This window comes from Hippoglossus stenolepis, chromosome 24 (genome assembly GCF_022539355.2).
Source record: "Hippoglossus stenolepis isolate QCI-W04-F060 chromosome 24, HSTE1.2, whole genome shotgun sequence".
Classification (NCBI taxonomy): Eukaryota; Metazoa; Chordata; class Actinopteri; order Pleuronectiformes; family Pleuronectidae; genus Hippoglossus; species Hippoglossus stenolepis.
The window spans coordinates 831,679-854,459 of NC_061506.1; the positions used below are offsets into that span (position 1 = coordinate 831,679).

At 48.1% G+C, this 22,781-nt stretch overlaps 2 protein-coding genes and 1 long non-coding RNA gene across 4 annotated transcripts in view; 1 reads left to right on the top strand and 2 right to left on the bottom strand.

Moving 5' to 3' along the window:
- Positions 1–2,435: 2,435 nt before the first annotated feature.
- LOC124851404 lies at positions 2,436–2,962 on the top strand. 2 transcript variants are annotated; one of them, XR_007032453.1, is made up of 2 exons: positions 2,436–2,520; positions 2,729–2,962. It is a non-coding gene; the product is annotated as an uncharacterized LOC124851404 (long non-coding RNA). The 2 variants fall into 2 exon arrangements; XR_007032454.1 differs by having other exon boundaries at positions 2,445–2,520; positions 2,719–2,962.
- A 2,277-nt stretch (positions 2,963–5,239) lies between these two features.
- On the bottom strand, positions 5,240–12,489 carry LOC118103329 (carboxy-terminal domain RNA polymerase II polypeptide A small phosphatase 1). The gene is made up of 8 exons (XM_035150142.2): positions 12,168–12,489; positions 11,261–11,609; positions 8,967–9,115; positions 8,713–8,814; positions 8,419–8,475; positions 7,841–7,933; positions 7,566–7,751; positions 5,240–7,400 (listed from the first exon to the last, which is right to left on the bottom strand). Exons 2-8 carry the CDS (start codon positions 11,328–11,330, stop codon positions 7,272–7,274), a joined length of 786 nt encoding a protein of 261 aa, XP_035006033.2. The 5' UTR covers positions 11,331–11,609; positions 12,168–12,489; the 3' UTR covers positions 5,240–7,271.
- A 741-nt stretch (positions 12,490–13,230) lies between these two features.
- LOC118103325 (striated muscle preferentially expressed protein kinase) overlaps positions 13,231–22,781 on the bottom strand; it is a 32,092-nt gene continuing 22,541 nt past the window's right edge. The window contains 20 exon segments of the mRNA XM_035150134.2: positions 13,231–14,491; positions 14,573–14,722; positions 14,877–14,952; positions 15,033–15,256; positions 15,334–15,573; positions 15,877–16,326; positions 16,328–16,472; positions 16,663–16,827; positions 17,230–17,352; positions 17,431–17,598; positions 17,674–20,332; positions 20,485–20,550; positions 20,641–20,683; positions 20,768–20,920; positions 21,010–21,036; positions 21,136–21,308; positions 21,410–21,487; positions 21,573–21,630; positions 22,006–22,206; positions 22,651–22,750. Of these exon segments, the coding sequence (XP_035006025.2) occupies positions 14,032–14,491; positions 14,573–14,722; positions 14,877–14,952; positions 15,033–15,256; positions 15,334–15,573; positions 15,877–16,326; positions 16,328–16,472; positions 16,663–16,827; positions 17,230–17,352; positions 17,431–17,598; positions 17,674–20,332; positions 20,485–20,550; positions 20,641–20,683; positions 20,768–20,920; positions 21,010–21,036; positions 21,136–21,308; positions 21,410–21,487; positions 21,573–21,630; positions 22,006–22,206; positions 22,651–22,750 (5,759 nt within the window). The 3' untranslated portion in view covers positions 13,231–14,031.

Here is a 22,781-nt window from a genome sequence, read left to right on the forward strand (position 1 = left end):
GTGTTCGCACCACGTGTAGGACAGCTGATGTGTTGGTGGTATCTCGGCAGGACTTTCCTCATCTTGGCGTTGTTAAAATCACCGGCCACAATAAACGCAGCCTCGGGCCGTGATGTCTCTGTCCTGTCGATAACCGCATGCAGCTCGTCCAGTGCCTGATTAGTGTCGGCATGTGGCGGGATGTGCACCGCTGTAATAACGACCGATGTAAACTCCCTCGGGATGTAATAAGGTCGGCATCTGATCATGAGGTGCTCCAGGTCCGGAGAACAGCCCGAAGAAATAATCTCCACATCTGAGCACCACAGATTGACACCCCTGAGAATGATCATAATTCACTGAATGAACATCAGCTGTGTTATTAAATGATTCTAATAGACGAGGAGATCAGAACCAGGAGAAAACTCACTTATAAAATGTGAGATTCTCTGTTCCCTCTGGTTTTGTTCTCATTCATTTACATGTTTCTAGTTTCCTCACTTAATATGTTTATTCTTTATTGAATCTAACAGATGTCTCATGTTACTCCAGAGTGTTTCTTTGTAAATGTGATATTTACACTGAATCAGGATTCTACATCAGACAAGGACGGGGGTGTGTGTGTGTGTGTGTGTGTGTGAGTCATTCAAGTATTCAATTGTCATCATGTAAAAAAACAATGGGTCAAAAAAACAGGGATGTGGACACGCGCAGTTTGGCTAAAGATAGAACCGTCAAACTGCAGTTTGACGGTTCTATCTTTAGCCAAACTGCAGTTTGGCCACAAGGAGGACTGCACGCTGTCTGCTCCACTCAGCAGTGGATCCAGCAGTTGTGTGACGGAGATAACTTCTACAGGACAAAGACAACTTGCTCTGAAGGTAATGTCGCTCTGTGTTTAAATATAATATAAAGTGTGTTAGTGTTTAATGACCCGTCACGTGTTATTACCGTCAGACACTCAAACACCATGTTCGGATCTATTTTATCATTAAACAGTGGAAGTAGCGTCAAATAATGGAGCTCAGGAGTTATTATATATATATATATATATATATATATATATATATATATATATATATATATATATATATATATATACACACACACACACACACACATGTCTGTAGGTATATAGTATATATACCTACAGACATGGAGGAGGAGGAGAAGGAGGCGAGAGCAGCCGCCTCTGTCTGACTCTCTAAACTCGGCCTGAAGTTGACCAGACAACCGCTGAACACCTGAAGGTTCATTACACCTGAGACAGAGGAGGACCAACTTATCTGTCTTTATCCATCTGTCTGTCTGTGTGAAGGTTATTTAAGTGTTTTATTATAAATACACTTCCTGTTCTTCGGGCGTCTCCTGTCAGTGTCATGATATCGATACTGTAGTTTCAGTTTGTCCCCTGTGTAAGTGCCGCTCCGTCACAGCGCGGGGCAGGAACACCTTGCTCCCCCCCCCTCTTGTGTTGTGATGTCTTACCGTCACGTGACTGAGGGGTGCAGCCAGGCAGACAAGCAAGCGGAGCAGGCCCACTTTGCGCCCCCCCAATGCACTAACTGAAACGCGCAGGTACTCAGAAGAGGGGCCACTCCCCGGGATCAGGATCCACTACTTTGGTGGAAAAACAATTCACCAAAATTTCCCTCTCTGAGCAAACTTGCCAAAAACCCCCTGGTGGTGGTTGCAACGTCAGTGCCAGCCGAGAGGATTTTTCCAGAGGTAGGACAGTTAGTAAGTCAAAGGCGAAGCGTATTAAAACCGACAAATGTGAACATGATACTGTTCCTGAACAGAAACTCTGTTCTGCACAGGGGGCCAGGGCCCACAGGGGGGCCTCTGGGAATATTTATTTGAACTCAAGGCTTTGGGGGTTGTTTAGTTATTTACACTTTATTTATTGTACTTTCAATAATAGTTTTTTATTTTTTATTATTTTTTCAAAGCCAAAACAGAAGTGCACTGAAGGGGAGACATTTTGTTTTATTTTCATATTGTATTTCCTTAACATTCTACTTGAAAAAAATTATTTAAGAAAAAAATCCCTACACGAGAATGTATGGGGGAAAAATTGTTTTGTAACTATTTTGTTACTGTTAGGCCCGCCTTTCTCATTAGCATACGGACACCAAAATACAGAAATAAATAAATGTGGAAATATATTTCAGAAATTTATTTATAATTAAGTCATGTATCGTCCTCCATAGAAACTCGGTGAAGGTGTGTAGTTGTGATCTCAGCAGGATGAGTGTGGACACAGGGGAGGTGACGCCCCCTCCTGACGTCACTCTGGGTGAAGAAGTCCAGAGGTGAGAAGAGGAGGAAATATCCCTCATCACATGTTGATGTTTTACACTTGAGTGGCCTGTAATCAGGAGAAACATCAGGTTCAGTTCATTTTCTCTAATCGTCCTCCTCTCTCCTCTCTCTCCTCTCTCTAAACTAGCTCTCTCCTCCTCTCCTCAGCTTTGGCACCCGCCTGCGTAAGGCGTCCATGGAGCCACCTCTGTTATTCAGGCGACAGCAGAATCCAGAGTAAGTGAACATCAGTCCAGATGTGAGCACACACAGAATCATCACATATGAAGGAGGTGAAGTGAATCATACTGATCAGTAAAGTGACACCTCTAAACATCCTGAACTAAAAACACTACAGAGAAAAGGACTCAGTTGAGCAGAGTGAGAGGAAGAGGAGGAGATTCAGGAGGAGCTCTGATGTTATTTCCTTCTCAGCCCTTCTCAGCTCTTCTCCGTCTCTCTGCACCTCCCTGAACGTGGAGTCACATGAGAGCAGCTCCATGGAGAAAGTTATGCTGCCATGACGACATCAGGGCCACAAGTTTGAGACTGTGTTGGTCTCCCCCCACCAAGACCTCGAAGAAGCCTTCACGTGTCTTCATTCCCTCTGCAGAATGCTCTTCACATGCTGTATGATTGTCTGACCTTCCTTGCCAGGAATAAATTCTACTTAAAAGACTATGATTCTCTGGTCTCTTTATTTCAGAAGTCTCACCAGGTCAAGTTTCCATCACACTACTTAAAGGGGACATAGCATGCAAATTCCACTTTGTTAGTGCTTCTACAGGTTAATGTGGGTATCTGGCTCATGTCTACCAACCCAAAAACTCTGGGGAAAAAACACTCGCGCGTTTTGTTATAGTTCCTCTAAGTCAGAAACGTCATGCTTGAGCGACTCATTGCGCTTCCTGGGTATTGTGTCGTAACAAGGAACTGGAAGTCTCCTACATGGTCTTGGCCCACCCCGTCCCGCGTCCCGTCCCCCACACTCGTTACTTCCGGTTTACACGGAGGCTGCGAGGCAGCGCAGCGGCTCCCAAGCACGCAGCCGGGCTGTTCACACGGGACGAGCATTTCTCCGCTGGTCAGCCCGCGATTCACTCACATGTGGCATTTGTCTGGATCGTTGGGACTGGGAGGCTGCAGCAGCTGCTCGGGAGCGACCGCCGCTCTCCCGTGCGTGAGCTGGAATTTGTGTCAGCGCCACACAGCAGCAGTGTGGAGGACTTCCGCAGTGTTCAGCGCTACTGTAACCCCGAACCCCGACATTCAACGGGTACAACAACAAGCGGAGAAAGCAGAATCGCGGGCTGACCTTATATATACAGTCTATGGGGCTGACCAGCGCGGAGAAATGCTCGTCCCTGTGAACAGCCAGGCGGCTGCGTGTTGAGAACGGCGCTGCGCTGCTCGCAGCGGTCTTCCACACTGCCAGCTGTGTGGAAGACTTCCGCAGTGTTCAGCTCTACTGTATGCCGGGTTACAGTAGTTCCGCCGGTTACAGTAGTTCCGCCGGTACACCGGACGCGGAAGCGCCGTCGCAGGCAGCGCAGCGCCGTTCTCCAGCGCGCAGCCGCCTGGCTGTTCACACGGGACGAGCATTTCTCCGCGCTGGTCAGCCCCATAGACTGTATATATAAGGTCAGCCTCGATTCTGCTTTCTCCGCTTGTTGTTGTACCCGTTGAATGTCGGGTTCGGGGTAAATGATGGTCTTCATAGCCCCCCCACCTCTCTTTCTCCTCTGTCTGTCTGCTTGTGTGCTTGTAGTGGTGGGCAGAGGGGGACATTTAATTATGTGATTGGGAAAATTAAAACTCCAGGACAACAGAAGGGGAATACAAAGTATGGGATGCATATTTGATAATTTATATCATATAAAATATGTAATTTATATCGTTTAAAATCATGGGGGGAGAGGGGGGAGGGGGGAGCTGGCTCATTAGCATTTAAAGGAACAGGCAGTCAAAACAGGTCGCTCTGTGGAGGGCTGTTTTATACAGGGTAAAAAGGAGCTGTTTTATATGATCCTTGTGGTATTTTGACCAAAGTATGTTACAGACATTTCATTAAGACCCCAAGGAACCATATCAACTTGTGGTAAAATGGGCATGCTATGTCCCCTTTAAGTTGTGTTCTAGAGGACCTGACTTTTTCTCCTCCTCTCATTTTAGGGTTCCTGGACCAGAACCTGACTCAAAACTTGACATATCAAAAGTGACTTCACTGCAAATAAGTGAGCTCTGGCTAAATGTAAAATGCAGCTGGTTATTGTTTGAAATGTTGATTGTAGAACTTAACTTTATTTTCATTTGAAAACTTGCCACCAACAAGAACAAGCTTCACTGACAAGATTTCAGTTCAGATTTATATTAGAGCCATTGTGTAATCTTTTTAGTTCTTGAACACAAGGGGGGGGCTGCCCAAGACCCTGACGGAGATGTTGATCCACTTCCTGGTGGTTCAGTCCAAACTGAAGAAGCTCAAGCACGACAGAGGAGCTGAGGCAGATCCACTCTGGAGCAGATGTAGAGTCAGTTTCTCAGACTTCACTTCATTCCCAGGTTGCACACACTTGGCTTCACTTGCTGGAGTCTACGTGTGTTTTACTTAAGTAACGACCTGAGCCCTGATCAGTGCTTCACTCACCTCCTCCTCCTCCTCCTCCTCCTCCTCTTCATCACTGCTCCACCTGCTCCTCACCCGTCCGTCACAGAAACACGTCCCCAACGTCCTAATCACAGCTGCTTCAGCTGGTCTAGTGTTACCTGCCCGCTCTGATTGGATGAATGGACCAGATATGAAGTACTTTAACAATATATCAAACGTGTAAAAATGTAGCATCGAGTACAGATTTTTGCTGATATATGCAGTGGAGTTAAAGTAAAAAGTACTTTAATATAAATCTAAGTTAGTACCTCCTTGAAAACAGGAATAAACATGAAACAGCACTTTGACCATGTTTGACTTCAGATTTATGGAAAAAGGAAATGACATCATTACACGGTTCATGTATAATTTGGTTTGATAAAACGACACAGGTGAAGAACTAGGTTACATCTACTGAATCACGACAACAGGAATATCTCATATATTAACGACATCGGTTTGCTTTTATTACTGTGCAAAACTAAATATACAACTCTAGTGAACGTGAGAAGAACGAGTCCTGCAGCGACTCAAACGTTCCTATAAACTCTCCTTTCCTATGAATTCAAGATAAAGACATGGAGGAACAGGTAACGACACACGTGACCCTGTTTGTGCCAATAACAGTCAGATGCTCAGCTGCTTCGCACACGAACACGTCTGTCATGGAACTGTAAATATCAGATCAGAGGAACACCGCTGCGCAATAATAATTAAAATCACTAGTTATTTAGAAAGGAATTTGTTAAACGTAGTAAATAATGAAACATCTCTTAATGTGGTGGATTTAATGGATTTAATTGTCCTTCACTCTAAATAAAGATGGACGACACATCTCTACTTCCTTCCACTGACCAGAAGTGAAGCCTAAATATCCGGGGTTGGAGCGACGCCATCTTGTGGTGGTGACATCATTCGGAGTCATCAAGTAACTAATTCAAGCACAAACAGTGTGATAAGAACTACCTACAATGACCGAAAAATCGATTTAACGAGTACTTTGACTATTTAGTTAGAGGCAGGGTTTATGACCTATACTACAGCCGGCCACCACCAGGGGGCGATGGAGACGCTTTGGCTTCACTTTCATGTCGTCCATCTTTATTTAGTCTCTGGTTTCGTCTTGTTTACGTCACCGTCTTTCTCACCGTGGTTCTTTAATCCACACGTGGTTTATTGTCGACGCATATGGCCGACACGACAACGCCCCGTTGACCAGACGGCGCCGCAAATTGACCAATCAGGGAGCCGCAGAGCTTTAAAAGAATTAAGCAGTCAGGCTCCGTGTCGTCACATCTGTGCGACGGAATGAATCACAGGAGGCGGAGCTGCAGGAGGAAACCAGCATCCCAGTTTTATGGTGGATATCCCCTTTAAATCTGGACTGAGTTAATTATCCTGGAGCACGTGCACGCACACACACACTCCGACATGTTTCATTACAAAGTCCTGAAACAGTTTCAAGCGAACGTGTACCGCTTCATAAAAAAGAAAACTTTCTGTCAACGCCTTGAGAAATTCAAGTTTTGTTTGTGGCTTTAAAAACAGGTTACAGAACTTTTTTAAAAAACGACCTGACGTCGGCTGGTTTCAGATCCTGGTCCTGTCGTCTCGCAGGCGGAGGGACACGTTTGTGCTTCGGCCGTCCAGGGCGTCCGGCGTCCGCTGCTTCACGCCACATTCAGGTGGTTCGATGTTCGTACACGAGTCGGAGTTTGGGGAAAAAGTAAAAATCTGCAGTCGTCTTATTAATACATCGATTTGATCCTGTGCTTCAAAGTTTACTTTTCTTCCTGTTGTTTAAAGATATTGATTTTATAGAAAAATAGTATTAATTATTATTATTAAATACTTAAACTGGGATTTATAAATCTAAACTGCAGTGTTTCCTGGTTTGACGTCAGTTTGATTTGTTCCGATGACGTTGCTGTAAAAGCCCGAGCGTCACGTGATGACAGCTGCAGAAGATGAGGCCGTGTGACGGACATAACGTGACTCAAGTGTTTTCTAAGTACAAACACACTCTGCTTTTTCCATGAGTAGTCCGATCGTAGAACTTTCCCATAATCCCTTTCCTCTCGCCTCCCGCTTCGAGCTTCATGATCAGGTTCAGTGGAGAAACGTCCTCCAACATTTATTCCTTCATCACGTTCGTCCGTTCACACGAGAGCTGGTTCGTGACGAGGGGGGAAAGTGAAGTTAGGCAGTTTTCTGTTTGGCCAGTAGGTGGCAGTGATGACTCCTGGAGAGGGATGTATTCAGGGAAACGCTCCCAGGTTCAGGAGCTGGTTGACGTGATGTGCGGCCGTGCTCGGAGAAGAGGAGGTCGACGCTAACGCTGTTAGCTCGCTGTGCCTTGGTGCTGGAGGACCGTGTAGACGCTGTCCACTTTGCTCAGCCTCTCGAAGAACGGGATGAGGTCCAGCAGCTCGGTGTCGGACATGTCGTCGAACCACGAGGCCACAGGCACCTGGACGAAAACCACAATATTCATCCTCACTTTAAATCTTCTATTTCATTTACTTGAACTCAATGGAAAGAATTTGTTTTTCGCCCCATCTGCGTTCGTGATGGGTCTCGTGAAGGAAGCGTAAAATGGTAAAGTGAGAATGATCCGTAGGGACAGGATACTCACTGCGTTGTCGGGGTGGAAGATGTAGGAGGCGGGGGAGTTGTCCACAATGATGACCTTGTTCAGGTCGCGACCCAGGCGACTCAGGTCCTTCACGTAGTTTCCTCGGTGGAAAACGCAGGACTCTCGGAAGAGGCGACAGCGGAAGGCGCCCCGCTTGTCCAGCAGGTCAGAAACAGGGTCTGCGTACTGCGGCAGAAAATATGAATTCAGCTCAAACGTAACGACTCAACATGACATTCACAGGTTTCATTGTGAGTTTAACAGTAAACACTTACCTTTGCTAAACTGGCGGTGAACAGGATGCACTCAAACAGCTCTCCCATCCTTTTGAGGAACTCGTCGACGTGTGGTCGCTTCAGGACGTACACCTGGAACACACATCAGGCTTCAAACCAGCATCACACACAGCCTGCGCTTAAAACATGTTTCTACACATCTGGACCCGCAGGACTCGTTCAGTAACATCACGTAGAAGAAGTTTACTGTCGTATGGAGCCTGACAAACTAAACACAAAGACTGAGACACACTTTTGTTGAACTTCCTCCGTGTTTGCTTCTTTCTTCGGAGTCGGCGTCTGAGGGCAGCGTTCCTGACCCAAGTCATCCAGAAGAGGCTGTGCTTGTCTGAACAAACCTATCCTGGATTACTTGAATCAGGCCCAGACCCGCGGTGCGTCCTCCAGCTCCAAGAGGCCACGTCTTCAAACCCCTGAAACGCCGACAGAACCTCACACTCTCCATTTACACTATGCAGCCACAGGTGTCACGCTGTCACATGAGAGGAGCACAGGTTACATGGCGAACATTTGTGCTGCAGGTTCAACTCGTGGGGAGTGTGAGGACCTGAAGTTACCTGGTGCACGGTTCCTTCTATATCCACAGGAATGATGAAATCTGCGTTGTTCACAGGCTGAAGGACAGAAAGAGAAGATTTAACAACTGTGGGTTTATCACAGAGCAGATGAGGGTCTGCTGTGTGTGTGTGTGTGTGTGTGTGTGTGTGTGTGTGTGTGTTTCCACTGTTTATTTTAGGAACCAGCTAGTTTAGACTTGGCATCTTCCAGCTATGACAGAAAACTCAGAGCCACTAACACTGAGGAGAGTTTCTTACGACTAAACACAAACGATGTGGACCTCGTGTTCGTACCTTAAAGGAGCTGTGGACTAACGTCTCGTCCAGATCTATGACCACACAGATCTTTCCAGAGTCTTTTGACTTCAGTGGAGGAAGCAGCGGCTTCACCTGGATCTAAAGAGAAAGCAAAACTAATTCTAAACACTTTGAGCAGCAGGAGAAGCAAACAGGTTTCACGCCCACGTCTGTCCAGACTCATGTGACAGATTTAGTTTCTTTCTAGTGTTGTGTACACAAGATAAAACAAAGGTCAGAGGTCAAGTCACCTTGGAGACGGTGCCGTTCTCCTCCACCAGCAGGGGGGCGTTGTTGTTGACCGGCGGGGGTTCGGGCTGGTCCCGGCAGAGGCAGCAGAACAGGCTGGAGAAGAGGCCTCTGCTCCTCGGCTTCTTGGTGGAGAGAGACGGAGAAGAGCCTGCAGAGGAGGAGGAGGAGGAGGAGGAGATAAATTACATAATCGTTACTGGGTATATTTTTTATAAAATGTATGTGTTACTGTTTTTAAAGAGCAGGGTTAGGGGTTAAGAACTTAAATAGTGAGGGGATGAAAACATCAACTGTCGGCTTCTGTTGACGTTTCTATTAAATTACAAACAAAACGTGTGTTCTTCTTTTGTCTCAGTCACAGATATTATTTCTGTTCCCGTCGGTTTTCCCGAGTCGTATAAACCTCTGATCAACACACTTTGTTCCCGTCCCTTTATTCTCCGTCCTCCCTCTCTCCGTCTGTCCGGACGTGACCGTTTTACCAACACACAAACCCCCTGTTGTCCGTCTCTCGCGCCTCTTTTCATTCGCTCGCTGCCGTTCCCTCCTACTCTCGTTTGTGGATTCAAACCCCGTCTGACCCTCCGCTGGCCTCTGCCGCCACCGGGCCAAAAACAGGAAGAGGAAACAGACGGGTATCAGCGGAGGAAGCTGCTCGCCATCACGTTGTAGCGTAACAGGGGTAAACGCGTGATGCCGGCGTCCAGGTAGCTTCTTCGACAGGTTTTCAAGCTACGTCTTCCTTTCTTTAGATTGTTTAATCCCTGATAAAACATCTTATTCTGCTGTCACTTCCTCACGTCAACATTTAGGACTTTCATCACATCGTCACTGGGAACAAACACAGAGCGTGCACTGATTTATAAAGACAGTTTTAACATGGACGACTTCCTCCTGATGCTTTCTGCCTCCCTGACCTTTGACCTTCAGTCTCTGCTGTGATTCCAAACATGAAGAAACGGACCCACAACAGAAACACTCAGTCTGGGGCTTAACTCCAAATGTCAGGTTTATTAGGAACAAGTCTCGACCTCACTGGGACGGAAGCTGCTCTTCACTGGTTTTACACTTAACTTTTAATCATTTTAAATCTTCTAAAACGACTCAAAGACTTTGTTGAGTCAATAAAACACAAACTAATGTGACTCTTTGGATCTGTGGTGACGTTGGAGCAAAGCCGAGTTCCTCTCAAACTTAACGAGAAGCTGATTAATGAGAAGAAGCAACGAGGAAATAGTTAAACTCAAGACTCGTGTTTTCTCAGGACAACCTTGCTTTTAATTTTTGTGAGGATTCATCAAAAGTGGGTCAAGTTCACGTTTTGAAGCCTTTAATTCTACATTTTAATGACATGAAATCACATTTCCACCAAAACAAAAGACACAACCCGTCATGACAGTGGAACCACGACGAGGAGTTCTTCATGCAGCCACGCAGACAGACCTGGGTTCTCCTGTCAGGACAGAGTCAATACTTTCACTGTTTGAGGCAGCGGCCGTGTGTCACTGTGAATAAACATGTGTGAGGACACGCTTACGTAATAGATCAGGCTTCTACACTTCTCCAAGAAAGATCAGCTGCTCACGCTCTTATGCTTCAAACGTAAAACATGAACAACTCTCTGCTGGAATAATCTCTTATTTGAAAACGAGACAGGAAGCGGCGCCGGAACGCGACAAGCGTCCGACTGTCGTCAGCGTTTCTCAGGGACGAGCACCGACAAGGTCTCCTGATTATTCAGTAACCTGCACCTACGCACACAGTGAAGGTATGTGACCCGTGCATGTGACGGGATCCTCGCTGAACTGATAACGTGAGAGTCACCCAGGAAATCTGAGTGAACCTCGCTGAGTCCAGAGAAACAAGCATTGTGATAAATAAACTGAGTCAGAGCAGATGTGAGTTATAAGGTCTTCAGAGGTGTGAGTCCTTGTGCTGGTTTTACTTAGAGACTTTAAGTGTCTACATGAAGCACTGGTGTAAAGTTTATAAAGTTAAACTGACTGTGATGTAAAGTTTATAAAGTTAAACTGACAGTGATGTAAAGTTTATAAAGTTAAACAGAGAAACTGACTGTGATGTAAAGTTTATAAAGTTAAACAGAGAAACTGACTGTGGTGTAAAGTTTATAAAGTTAAACAGACAGTGGTGTAAAGTTTATAAAGTTAGTGTAGAGTTGTGACCCTGCTCCAACAACAAGATGAATAAGAAGAAGATGAATAAAGATGAATAAGAATAAAGAAGAATAAGAAGAATAAAGATGATTAGCAGCAGTAGAAGTGCGGGGCCTGACCTCGCTCCGCACCGGCTCGGCTCGCCTCGTCCTCCCGGTTCACTTGTGTGATGACTGAGCTCGGATCCATCTCTTCCAGCTGCGGACGTCTCTCTGCGGAACACGGAGGTCCGAAGTCGGCTACAGCTCGTCCATCGCAGCCCGGGGGAGGTGACCCAGCTTCGGCCGCGCAGCCAGCAGCAACATGTGTCCGGGAGCCGGAGACTGTGATTCAATGTGGAGCTGCGGGCTGGAGTCTAACTTCCAAACATGGAGGTTTCAAGGCTCCCCGCTGCAGGAATGGCTGCGGCGCGGCGGGGCGGCACTTTGACCACGGTCCCTTACCGAGGAGGGACAGGCTCCGAGTTAGCTGCAGGCACAAGTTAGCTGAGTTAGCTGAGTTAGCTGCAGGCACAAGTTAGCTGAGTTAGCTGAGTTAGCTGCAGGCACAAGTTAGCTGAGTTAGCTGCAGGCACAAGTTAGCTAAAGTTAGCTAAGTTAGCTGCAGGCACAAGTTAGCTGAGTTAGCTGAAGTTAGCTAAGTTAGCTGCAGGCACAAGTTAGCTGAGTTAGCTGCAGGCACAAGTTAGCTGAGTTAGCTCAAGTTGGCTGAGTTAGCTAAAGTTGGCTAAGTTAGCCGGAGTAAGCTGAAGTTTGAAGTTAGAAGTTAGCTTAAGTTGGCAGAGTTAGCTGTTAGCTAAAATTGGCTAAGTTAACTGTTAGCTAAAGTTGGCTAAGTTAGCCGGAGTAAGCTGAAGTTATAAGTTAGCTTAAGTTGGCTAAGTTAGAAGTTAGCTTAGTTAGCTGAAGTTGGCTAAGTTAGAAGTTAGCTTAGTTAGCTGAAGTTGGCTAAGTTAGCTGGAGTTAGTTGTAGTCAGAAGTTAGCTGAGTTAGCTGAAGTTAGCTACGTTCGAGCAGCCTGACGTACAAACTGCAGTTTAAGGTTCTCCTCGGTTCTCCTCGGTTCTCCCTGGAGCAGCAGCTGAAGTTACAGGTTCTTCTCGGGGACGCTCCAGGCTGAACACTCCGCTGTCGCACTCCAGAGCCTCGGTGAACTCAGTACAAAGTTAATGAAACTAGTTAAAAAGTTGATGAAAGTAGTTAAAAGTTGCAGCAACGCGTGACAGCAGGAGTTGGGGGAACAGCCGCAGCCTCACGCGCTGCGGGTCCCCTTGAAACCGGCTGTTGACAGGGAGCGTCCCACAAGTTCAGCCTCCGTCTCTGGAGGAGGTTCTGATCTCCACCACAGCTCCTGGTCCCAGGGAGGTCAACTTTAAACACGTGGGACACAAGTTCTGAACATGCACATACTTTATTACTCATGTGTGTGTTAGTAGGTTTATTTATATTGATCTTTCCTGGTGGAAATGAAGGATGAATAAAAACCTGATTCAACATTTCTCCCTGTGATTCTTTGGTTTCAGAAAGAAACTTCAGTCCTGCACATGTACTTCATATACTTCATGTACTTCATATACTTCATATACTTCATGTACTTCATATACTTCATGTACTTCATATACTTTCTGTCTTTAAAGCACAATTTGTACACATATTTACTCTGCAGCTTTATTGACCTGTTACTTAAACACATGTAAACACATTTAATATCAACTTAGTATATAAAGAAGAAAAAATAGATCGGCTCCACATGTGAAATGGGATTTATACATAAATCTCTCCAAAAATAATACTTTTTAAAATATAGCATCTTTTAAAACAGCCATTAAAGGGCGTCACAAAAAAGAAGATATTAGAAAAGTAAACGTTTAGGATATTTCTTTCACCACAGCTGAAATCAGAATCATTTTATTGTGATGTTTCCCACAGAATTAGTACTTTTTTGTTGTAATATCATATCAAAGTCTTTTTTCTCATAATAATACAACTATATTCTTGTAATATTATGACCTACTTCTCTAAATACTCTCATACTCTGTTGTACTCACCAAGACGAGAAGCGTAATAAAGCAGAAAATGAGACATTTACCTTATTTCCAACTGTATCAATATTTTATTACAGACTATCTCATAAAAACATGTCAAATCGTCCACATAGAAACACGGCAACTTGGTACATTTACAAATCTTCAACCGTCCAAATTCATACAAAAAAAGAACACTGTGATCGAGCAAATACACAAAACGTTCTCTTATCACAGGGACTGTGTGTTGTGTGTGTAAATGTGTGCGTGTGTGTAAGAATCTAAGTATTGTTTTAACTTCAGCTGTGAATTGGATCCGGTGGAGACGCGAGATGAAGAGTTTGGACGTTAATCCGATTCAGGCACTGACTGGGTGATGGGGATTCAAGCCACCGGGCCGACGACTGGTCGCACTGGGAGACCACAGTAAACCAGTGTGTGCGAGACCTTTCAAAGTAAAAGCTCGTCTACGCTTCCTCGTCGTGTTACAGATAAAGATCAGTTCTAACCACAGAAGGAGAAGTTGCACCACAAAGTCCTAACTCAGCTTTAAACACCAACCACAAAGACACGCCTTTTTCTTATTGTTCGGGAAGTGAATCCAAGATGCGCTCGCTCACTCACACACTCACACACACATGCAAATAACTTAACATGGAAAAAGTAAACAGTTTCAAGGAAGAGAAAGAATATTTTTGGTTTTGAGTTTTAAAATATGAAAGTTAATGTGAAAATAAATTAGCAGCTTGAATCACGATCTGTTCACATGAGTTGTTGGTGACCGATGACACACGTGTCCCCGGCTGAAGGTGCAGAGTGGAGACCAGTGTTTGTCCAAAACCAAAAGTTCATGTGCAATTTAAAGATTCACCACGAGAAGAACCAACAGAACATCCTGTGTCCTCTCAGGACCGGGAGCGTTCGGACGCCACGGCGGTCTGCGGCTCCGTCCCATGAATAACAGGCGCCTGTCTTCCCACTGGACATCATCATGTCCAGGCGTCCTCCTGCTCGCTGTGTTGACCTGTGCCTCCGCGGTTCATGCAGCGAGGAGTCGAGATGAAGATCGTTGGGGTTCTGGTGCGTGGCCTCACTTTGGGCTGGGGCGTGCGGTGCAGCGCCCGGCGCCGCGGACTGGGCCGAGCTCTGGTAGGTGCGCAGCAGCACTCTGTGCTTGGTGGCGTCCTCCGAGCGACGGCACTGCTGCTCCACCAGGAACTCTTTGAGTCGGCTGGAGGTGAAGGTGAGCGTTTGTCTCCTCAGCTTCATCAGGTACGAGTCCTGCAGCCAGGCCTGCGTGAAGCAGTCTCGTGTGGTCGAACGGGCCCTGAGAACACACACACACACACACAAATAAGAAAATACACATAAATACTGATATCTGACTGAGTCGGGCGCAGACTCTCACCACGGGTAACTGCTCAGCATCTTTTTGAGGAAGGCAGAGGCACTTTGAGACACGTTTGGATAAAGTTTCGTCGGGTCAAACTTCGCCATCAGGATTTTGGATTCCACTTTTTGAGGGTCTTTATCTTCGAAGGGCAGTCGACCGCTGAGCCTGGTAATAAATGAAATGAAATGAATATTCATCTCTTCTTACAACAAACCTGATTCTCTTAAATTAAACACACATGCTGAGATTGGCACTGAATTCTAACTCCTGGTCTCACGGTGGTTAAAGTGACGTGAAATGAAGACGATGCTCCACTTACATGATGAAGGTGACGACTCCAACAGTCCACATGTCTGCAGGAGGACCGACCACTTCGCCTTTCACCATCTCAGGAGCTTGGATCAGAACAAACAAAGGTTAGAAGAGTAGAGAATGTTTTTCAAACAGCGGAGTGGTGTCGCTCTCCCGTCCTCACCCATGTAATCCAGCGTTCCCACCCCGGAGTCCCGGTGTTTGAGGCTGAGGGGGTTGAAGGTCTGCGCGCTCCCAAAGTCCACGATCTTGATGGCGTTGAGGCTGGTCACCAGGATGTTGTCGGGCTTGAGGTCGAGGTGCAGGACGCGGCGATTGTGCAGGTACTCGACGCCCTGGAGGATCTGGACCAGGTAGCCCACCACGTCGTCCTCGGAGTAACGGAACCTGAGGAGTGCAACGTACCACTTTAAGGGACTTGACTGTGAGTGTGTCTCAGAGTGAGGCGCCATGACCCCGCCTACCTGTCGATCAGGCTGTGCAGCAGCTCTTTGCCGGTGCAGTACTCCGCCACCAGCACCAGGTAGCGCGGCGTCACGTAGGCTTCGTGCAGAGACATCACCTTTTCATTGTGAAGCGATTTCAGGATCTCGTACTCCTTCAGGATGTCCTGCTTGTTTTCCTGACTGTAGGGAATGATCTTCGCCATGTAGATTTTACCCGTCGCGTTCTCTCGACACTCCCGAATCACGCCAAAACGACCTCTGACAGAAAAAACAAACATCTGAACCGGGGCTTGATCACATGAGGCTGTTAGAAAGTAAATAGATTTACTCTGAAGACACTAAATGAACTCATTTTAAGTTAAATTGAACCATTTGAAGTTCATAAAGTAAAACGCAGATTAATGAACTAGTTTTGTGAGGATCAGCAGCTCATCAGGTCTCTTCACTGCAGCTTTTACAGACGAGCAGCAGAAAAGCTCCAGTGACACTAAATGTTCCTCTGAAACCAAACAGACCAAATGAAGACGAAGCAGTGAATCTGGGTTCCAGTGTCACTCTCACCTGGCTTTCTCATCCAGGAAGGTGTACGGCTTCTGTGGGACCCCCTGTCGCAGGGCGGTGGAGGGCGTGGCGCGTCCTGACGGCGTCCCTCTGGTCGGGGTACTGGCCCCTTCGCCGATGGGGCTCAGGCTGGACATCTGGAGCACTTGGGGGCTAAAGGAGACCGGAGTTGGCGCCACGCGGGCGGTGATGGTGGCGGTGGGAACGTACGAGGGCACAGAGGCCACGGCTGGTTTTGTGAGAGTTGAAGGCGGGGCTACAAGAGGAGGTGGCGGCGATATGGGCGGGGTCTGGGTCATCGGGGTCACCACGTTGACTGGGCTCTGGGGTTTGGGGAGGACAAAGGGGGGGGGTTTGACTGTGGGTGAAGAGGGAAGACTGGAGGTTTTCTTCTGAGGCTCGTCTGGTGGAGAGGACGGAGGGGGGGGCGTCACCACGGCGGGGGGGGCTGGATCTCTCGGGAGAGGTGGAGACCGTTACCCTGGGAGCAGTGTGGACTGGTCTCACCCGAGGCACCGTCACTGAAGAGGTGACCACGGGCTCGGGGGGGGCAGGGATTGTTTTCACCACGGCAACAGTGGGGGACGAACTCTCATCTGAGAAAACAAACCAAACGCCCGTTTGAATAAAACTGATTTCACCAAAGTGCAGCCAGTCTTTTCTATTTCTATTGTCTTTATATTTTTGTTCCTATTCATCACGTGTCACATTCCTTCATTAAAAAGAGTTTAACATGAACATCCCATTGAGTGCTTCCCTTGGTACGTTCCACGTGTCATGAAGTACCTGCGGGGTCCAGGCGGACCGGAGCGGAGGGGTTGCTGTGGGGCCCCTGACCCGCCTTGTTGACGCAGGACACACGGAACCTGAAGGGGCCCCCTGGAGGCAGGTTGGTGACATTGTAGTAGCAGTCGACGACTCTGGTGGCGACGGTCGTCCACTTTGAATCTGCTGCACGACAGAGAGGGAGGAGAGTGACAGTTTGAATTCATATCAGCAGCTTGAAAACTAACTGGCCTCTTGTAGTTCACACATGAAAACACAGGATGGTGCTGTTGTCAAACTAATAACCCAGACAAAACAATCAAAAGCTTGAAATGAAAGAATAAAATGTCGTAGATGTCGTAGAATCTTCTTTCTTCCAAACATCAGCATGAAAACCTGAGTCTGGCAGTGACAGGTTGTGACTGTGAGGTTTGACTCTTCATGCACCATGAGGTGAAGATGATGATGATGATGATGATTCATCGTGCACAATGACAGCAGCACCGTTTCATTTCATTTCTACACTAGTAGACGACTCCCTGAAGCTTCTGGACTAATTTAGAAAAGGAGGATGTTTCTCCCTCTCACCCTCTGTCTTCCTCTCGAGCGTGTAGCTGCAGGGCGACTTGCTGTCGGCTGGTTTCCAGAGCACCAGGGCCGTGTTGTTGTACGTCTGAGGGACTTCAGGGGTCCCAGGTCGCTTTGGGACACCTTCAACAAAGGAAGAGGAGTGAGTGGACACTGACGTAGAGAAACACGTAATAACCAGGAGCTAATTAAAAGACGTACTAGCGATGGAGAGTGTGCAGGAGGTGGTGATGGTGGCTATAGGGTTGGTAGCTACACATTCATAAATCCCAGCGTCCCTCCGGCTCGACTTGGTGATGGTTAGAAGCTGTCTGCCGTCAGGGTGAGAGATCAGGTTCATCCTGTCATCCACCTCCAGAGATTTCCTATCTGGAGTCAAAATAACATGATTAGAAACTGTGCGTCCGCTTCTGCACAAAACCACGACAACATTTTGTACGTTACCTTTCATCCATGTGATGTCGGGGTGAGGGCTTCCAGCAGGAAGGCAGCTGAGAGTCACCGGCTCCCCCTCCGATAAGATGTGGTCCTTCAGCTTGATGTGGAACACGGGAGCGAAGTCGGACGCAGAGCGGACGAACGTCTGGCTGTGGGACAGGCCCTCCTCCTTGGGGACGGAGGACGGCAGATCAGACTGAGAAGGAGTTTTGTCTTTCTTGCCTCTGGTCAAACCCCACCTGTCCCACCGCGACCGCCTGTCGCTCTCCGAGGCCTTTTCAGATTGGAAGCTGGACGTGGATTCGACGGACTCTTTGGAAGCCCCGGTGCCGGCCTGTTTCGCCAGTTGATTCTCGGGGATGCCCATCCCTTGGGGTCCCCGGCCCTCAGATTGGGAGTGACGGTGGCGAGTGAACAGCGGCGTCCTCTTCCCCTCTGCGTCTCCTTTTCTCTCCTCAGACTGACTGCGGATCTTTGTGGATATTTCTGACACTTTGTTCTCAAACTTCTGTCGCATGGCCAGGACGGGGGAATCTGTGACTTTCTTCAAGTCCGTCTTCGGCGCCAGGTCTTTCTGACTTCCTTCAGCATCTGTATCCTTCCTCTCCTCTGACTGCGTCCGTAGCTTGGCAGAAATTCCTGCCACTTTGGACTCAAACTTGCGCCTCATAGAAGAAACCGTGGACTCCTCAGCTTTTCTCTGTTCTCTCTCTGCACTGCTCAGCTCCTTCGTATCCAGGGACTTGCTGCGACCGATGGCCCATGAAACCCTCTTCCCTGCAGCGGGCTCCTGCACATCCGGACTCTTTTCCTCTTTGGGTTTCTCCCCCTTCTTCTCACCGGATCCGGATTTCTTCCCCCTCAATGAAAACCTCCCGATGCGACCAAGTCCTGTTTCCTTGTCTTCTTCTCTTAAATCCTGAACAGACTTGGACTTCTCCTGCAGTCCCTTGGACACCACTTCTAGAGGCGCTCCCCTTGGACCCGGCCTGTACACCTCTTCCCCCCCCTCCACTGCCTTGCGGCTCAGTCCCGGGGATCTCTCCTCGGATTTGTTTCTTAACTTTCTGAGTCCGCGGGTCAAAGACGACTCTCGTTTCTTGAAGCGGGCCTCAAAGACCTCTTCTGAGTCGATGTCCTTGATGTCGGTTCTGAGCAGAGGCCGGCCGGCCGCGGCAGGAAGGTCGGGATCTGACGACGTGGAAACAGACGCAGGAGATCGGTTGGCACTTGCGACTTTGGCAAACACTGCTGGATGTTCAGGTAATGTGGGCGTATCCGTACCGTTGGGCTTTAAAGCAGCTGCAGGGTCTTTGGATATTTCAGATGTTTGAATCGGTCCTGAAACACCTTGAACGACACTTTTAGAAGCAGGTGATGTTTTACTGTTTTCATCTTCTCTCTCATCAACATGTAACTCCTGGTTTTCCTTCCTCTCTTCCTGCTCATCATCCTCCTCTATCACGATAACGGGAGTGATCACAGAGGGCGATCTGGACTCAGGTTCTACTCGATCTGCTTGTTCGAACTGGGTTTTGGTCCTTTTCTCCATCTCCTCATGTTCTGACACATTGTTCTGTTTCCGCTGGTCCACTCCTGGCGTTGGGAGTAGAAACGAGGCTTTCTCTGTGGGGGAGTTGGACACAGACTCCAGGGTAGTTTGCTCTGTGAGTGCGGACATTGAGGTGGCCTCCAGGAGCTTCTTCCCTTCTATGCTCCCACTGCCCACAGACGGGATCTCTAAGGGGGCTCCGAACCTGCGGTGCAGCGGCATTGGTTCGGAATCCCCTTGAGTGAAGGAGGAGCTTTTGCGAAACACTTTGGTCTTGGGTGTGTCCTCCCCGGGAATCTCAGAAGACGCTGCTCTGGTGAATGTTGGCGGCGCCGCTCTGGATCTCCTCAGATTCCGATCTAAAGACGCCGTTTGCCTCTGCTCGTCCATACCCAGCGTTTCAAACAAGGGCCCTCGCAGGCCGCTCATCTTTTTGTCCCCGCTTCCTCCCCTGAGCAGCCGCTGTCTCATCAGTTCCAGTTTCAGAGCATAATCCTCCTGGCTTAGTTTGGCCGCCCCGGGGCTTGGGCTGCGATTGGGGAGCTCCATGGAAACAGACTTTTTCAGACTCTTGGTACTTGCCTCTGCTTCCTCATTGGCTTTTTCCTCTTCTGGGTCAATGTGGAGTAGCAGTGCTGAGTCAGCAGAACTTCCTCTCCTCATGGTCGCCCTCCTCGCTCTCGTCTCTGATTCGTCGGACTCCACACTTGATCCTTTTTGCAGGGGGACTCGTTTTGTCTTTTCCGTTTTCTCCCCATTTGGAGTTTGCTCTTCATCTGTCAAACTTTTACCAGCCGCTCCTCGAGGGCCGGTTATGTCTGAATTGTCCACTCTCCTGGTCCCATCAGTGGCGACACTGGGCCATGCAGGGACATCTTCCTCCCCTGGGATCTCGTTGAGGGAGACCCTGGACCCGGAGAAGACCATGGACAGTGGCATAGGAATGAAGGGAAGCTCGTCTACATCTGCATCTGAGTCCGAGGAAGAGGAAAGCGCTGGGCAGCCTTCTTTTAAATGTCGCGCCACAGCGATGGAGACGTGGCTGGATGATTCATTCAGGAGCTCCGGGATGGAACGCATGATCATCTTCGCTTTGTAGCTGATGAGGGAACGCTGGAACAAAGCAACAGTGGACTGCATGAGGCACGGACTAGGGAACTGGATTTAACTGATCGTGTCTGCTCGTCTTGTTGATCGTCTTTATGTGTCTCAGACTTTCATGTCCACAAACCAGGTACTAATCCATAATCCACGTTGTGTCTTACCTGCCATCGCCTCCTGGACAGAACTTGCTTCAGCATGGCCGTGCTGATGCTCTTGTTCGTTGGCGACTGCAGGAAGAAGGAAGCACACACCATTAACCTGAGTGGAGATATAAATCCAAAGACACACTGAGACACTAGAGGAGAGCGGCAGTTCACCTTGAACCAGGGATGACGCAGGCACTCGGTGGCACTCGGCCTCCTAGGACAGGGAGAAATATGCTCATGAGGACGGACCAGAGACACTGTAACATGGAGCCAAACACAGAGTCGTGAAGACGCTTACAGTCGGTCCAGCACCAGCAGTTTGATGACAAACCCCTTTGCTTCTTTACAGAGGTCAGAAAACATGCTCTCCTCGAACGCCACGTTGTAGTTCCGGATGTTTAAGGCAGTGGCTCGGTCGTTCTCTCCCGCGAACGGAGACACACCAGTCAGGCTGGAATGAATACACAGGAGAATATGAAACTGTGAAGAAATACACATAAAGTTAAATGAATACTCCAGTCACGAGTCTGTTGAACGTACCAGAGGTAAGTGATGACACCGACAGGCCTGTGGGCGAATGGGACAGATTCAGATTATTCAGTTGCAGACGTGTAAATAAAGATTTTATCCATGCAGTGTTGAGTCACTCTTTCACAGGTGGCTCACCATATGTCTGTTGCCGTGGAAACAGGAGTTTGGTTAACAATCTCTGGTGCGATGTACTCCGGCGTGCCGTACTTGCAGTAGTACTCCTCCGACGCCTCCAGTTTTATGGCATTTCCAAAGTCACAAATGCGGATCTGGTCCCTCCCTGGACTTGCCATTAGAATATTCTCGGGCTGCAGGCGAGTGTGTGAACCCAGAAACACAAGGTTAGTAACGGGTATCAATCTTGGTGAAACACTCATGATGAAGCAGCGGCGGTGGGACGGAGAAGCACCTTCATATCAAGGTGGGCAATGTTCTTCTGGTGAAGATAACGGAGACCTTCCAGCACCTGCTGAACGCTGCAGCGGATCTGTAGAGGATCACCAGGGAGGGAATTTAAAACTCGTCATGTTACATAATGTTAGCGCAGTGCGGTCGGCAGGAGACACACAAACCTCCTGCTCCAGGACCGTTGTTTTCCTGGCCATTCTCTCCAGGAACTCCTCGTGACATCTTCACACAGGAGTTGAGGAAAAAGACAGAGCGGGGGAATCAAGTGGAAGGTGCATGAGAGATGAATTATAAATGAGCAAAAGACTCCCACACATTCTGTCCTCCAGCTAATTCCCCTCGTCGGTGATGAGTCAGAGAGAAAAAGCTGCGCTGAGCTTCATCCGTTCCTCCCGGGAAGCGCAGAAGACATTAGGATTAATGCTTTGGATCTTAAGTGTCCTTGAGATAAAGTTAAGTGCACTTTTGGTCGACAGCGAAGCACATTAGATCTAAAACAGTGCTGCAGGAGAGCCAGAGTCGTATTGACGTACAGACGTGACATGTTTGTAATAAAACATCATTCAAAGAACAACACAATGAAATACAAAGGGATACAGCTCCGTGATGAGCACCACCACGTCCTTCTTCTCGAAGGCGTCGTGGAAATAAAGGATCCTCTCGTTGTCCAGCTCCGACAGAAGATCCATCTCTCGGAGGGCCGACGCCTTCCTCTTCCCTCGTGCCGAGATGAACTTGGCCGCCAACTCGGCCTTTCCCTTCTTCTGAGTCACTCTCTTCACGTAGGAGAAGACGCCCCTAAACAGGAATGACATTAATTCTTCTATTAAACAGTCCGACAACAAAGACGTCACAAAACATTATGGTGATCGACTGCTCATGTCAGGACGTTTTCTGGAGCTTCTCCTGCAGCCTCCTGGTGTTGATGAGGTTTCTAACACGTGACGGATGAAACGTCTGAGTCTGCTGCCGTGTTTAACAACCAGCTCCAACAGATTCTCTCACAGGGACTTCCTGTCTCCTCCGAGTCCGACCGGAACAAATCATCTGTCGTCGCATGTATTCACTTTGCTCCGGCTGGTGACTCATCTGTCATTGCTGCTGTTGAGCAGGTGCGACTCCCCCCCCCCACAAGCCTCGGCTCTCAAACACTCGACGTCCTCGCTGTGTGTGGACGCACAACAACTCAGACGTGCCGTTACACACACACACACACACACACACACACACACACACACTCACCTCCCTATCTCTTTGTGGATATCATAGTAATCAGTCAAACGCCTCATCTTCCTCAGAATGGTTCCCTCGTCCTCCATTGGTTCTGCAGCTTCTTTTCGCTCTGCAGGGAGCAGCGACATCAGCATGTTTAC

Bases quoted from the DNA above. Each gene is read 5' to 3' on its own strand.
- LOC118103329 (XM_035150142.2), bottom strand. From the start codon at position 11,330: ATGGATCCGAGCTCAGTCATCACACAAGTGAACCGGGAGGACGAGGCG. The intron at 9,116-11,260 runs GTCAGGCCCCGC...CCTCCTCTGCAG, and splicing joins CCGAGCCGGTGCGGAGCGAG to GCTCTTCTCCGTCTCTCTCC. The intron at 7,401-7,565 runs GTGAGTATCCTG...GTTTTCGTCCAG, and splicing joins TCTTCCACCCCGACAACGCA to GTGCCTGTGGCCTCGTGGTT.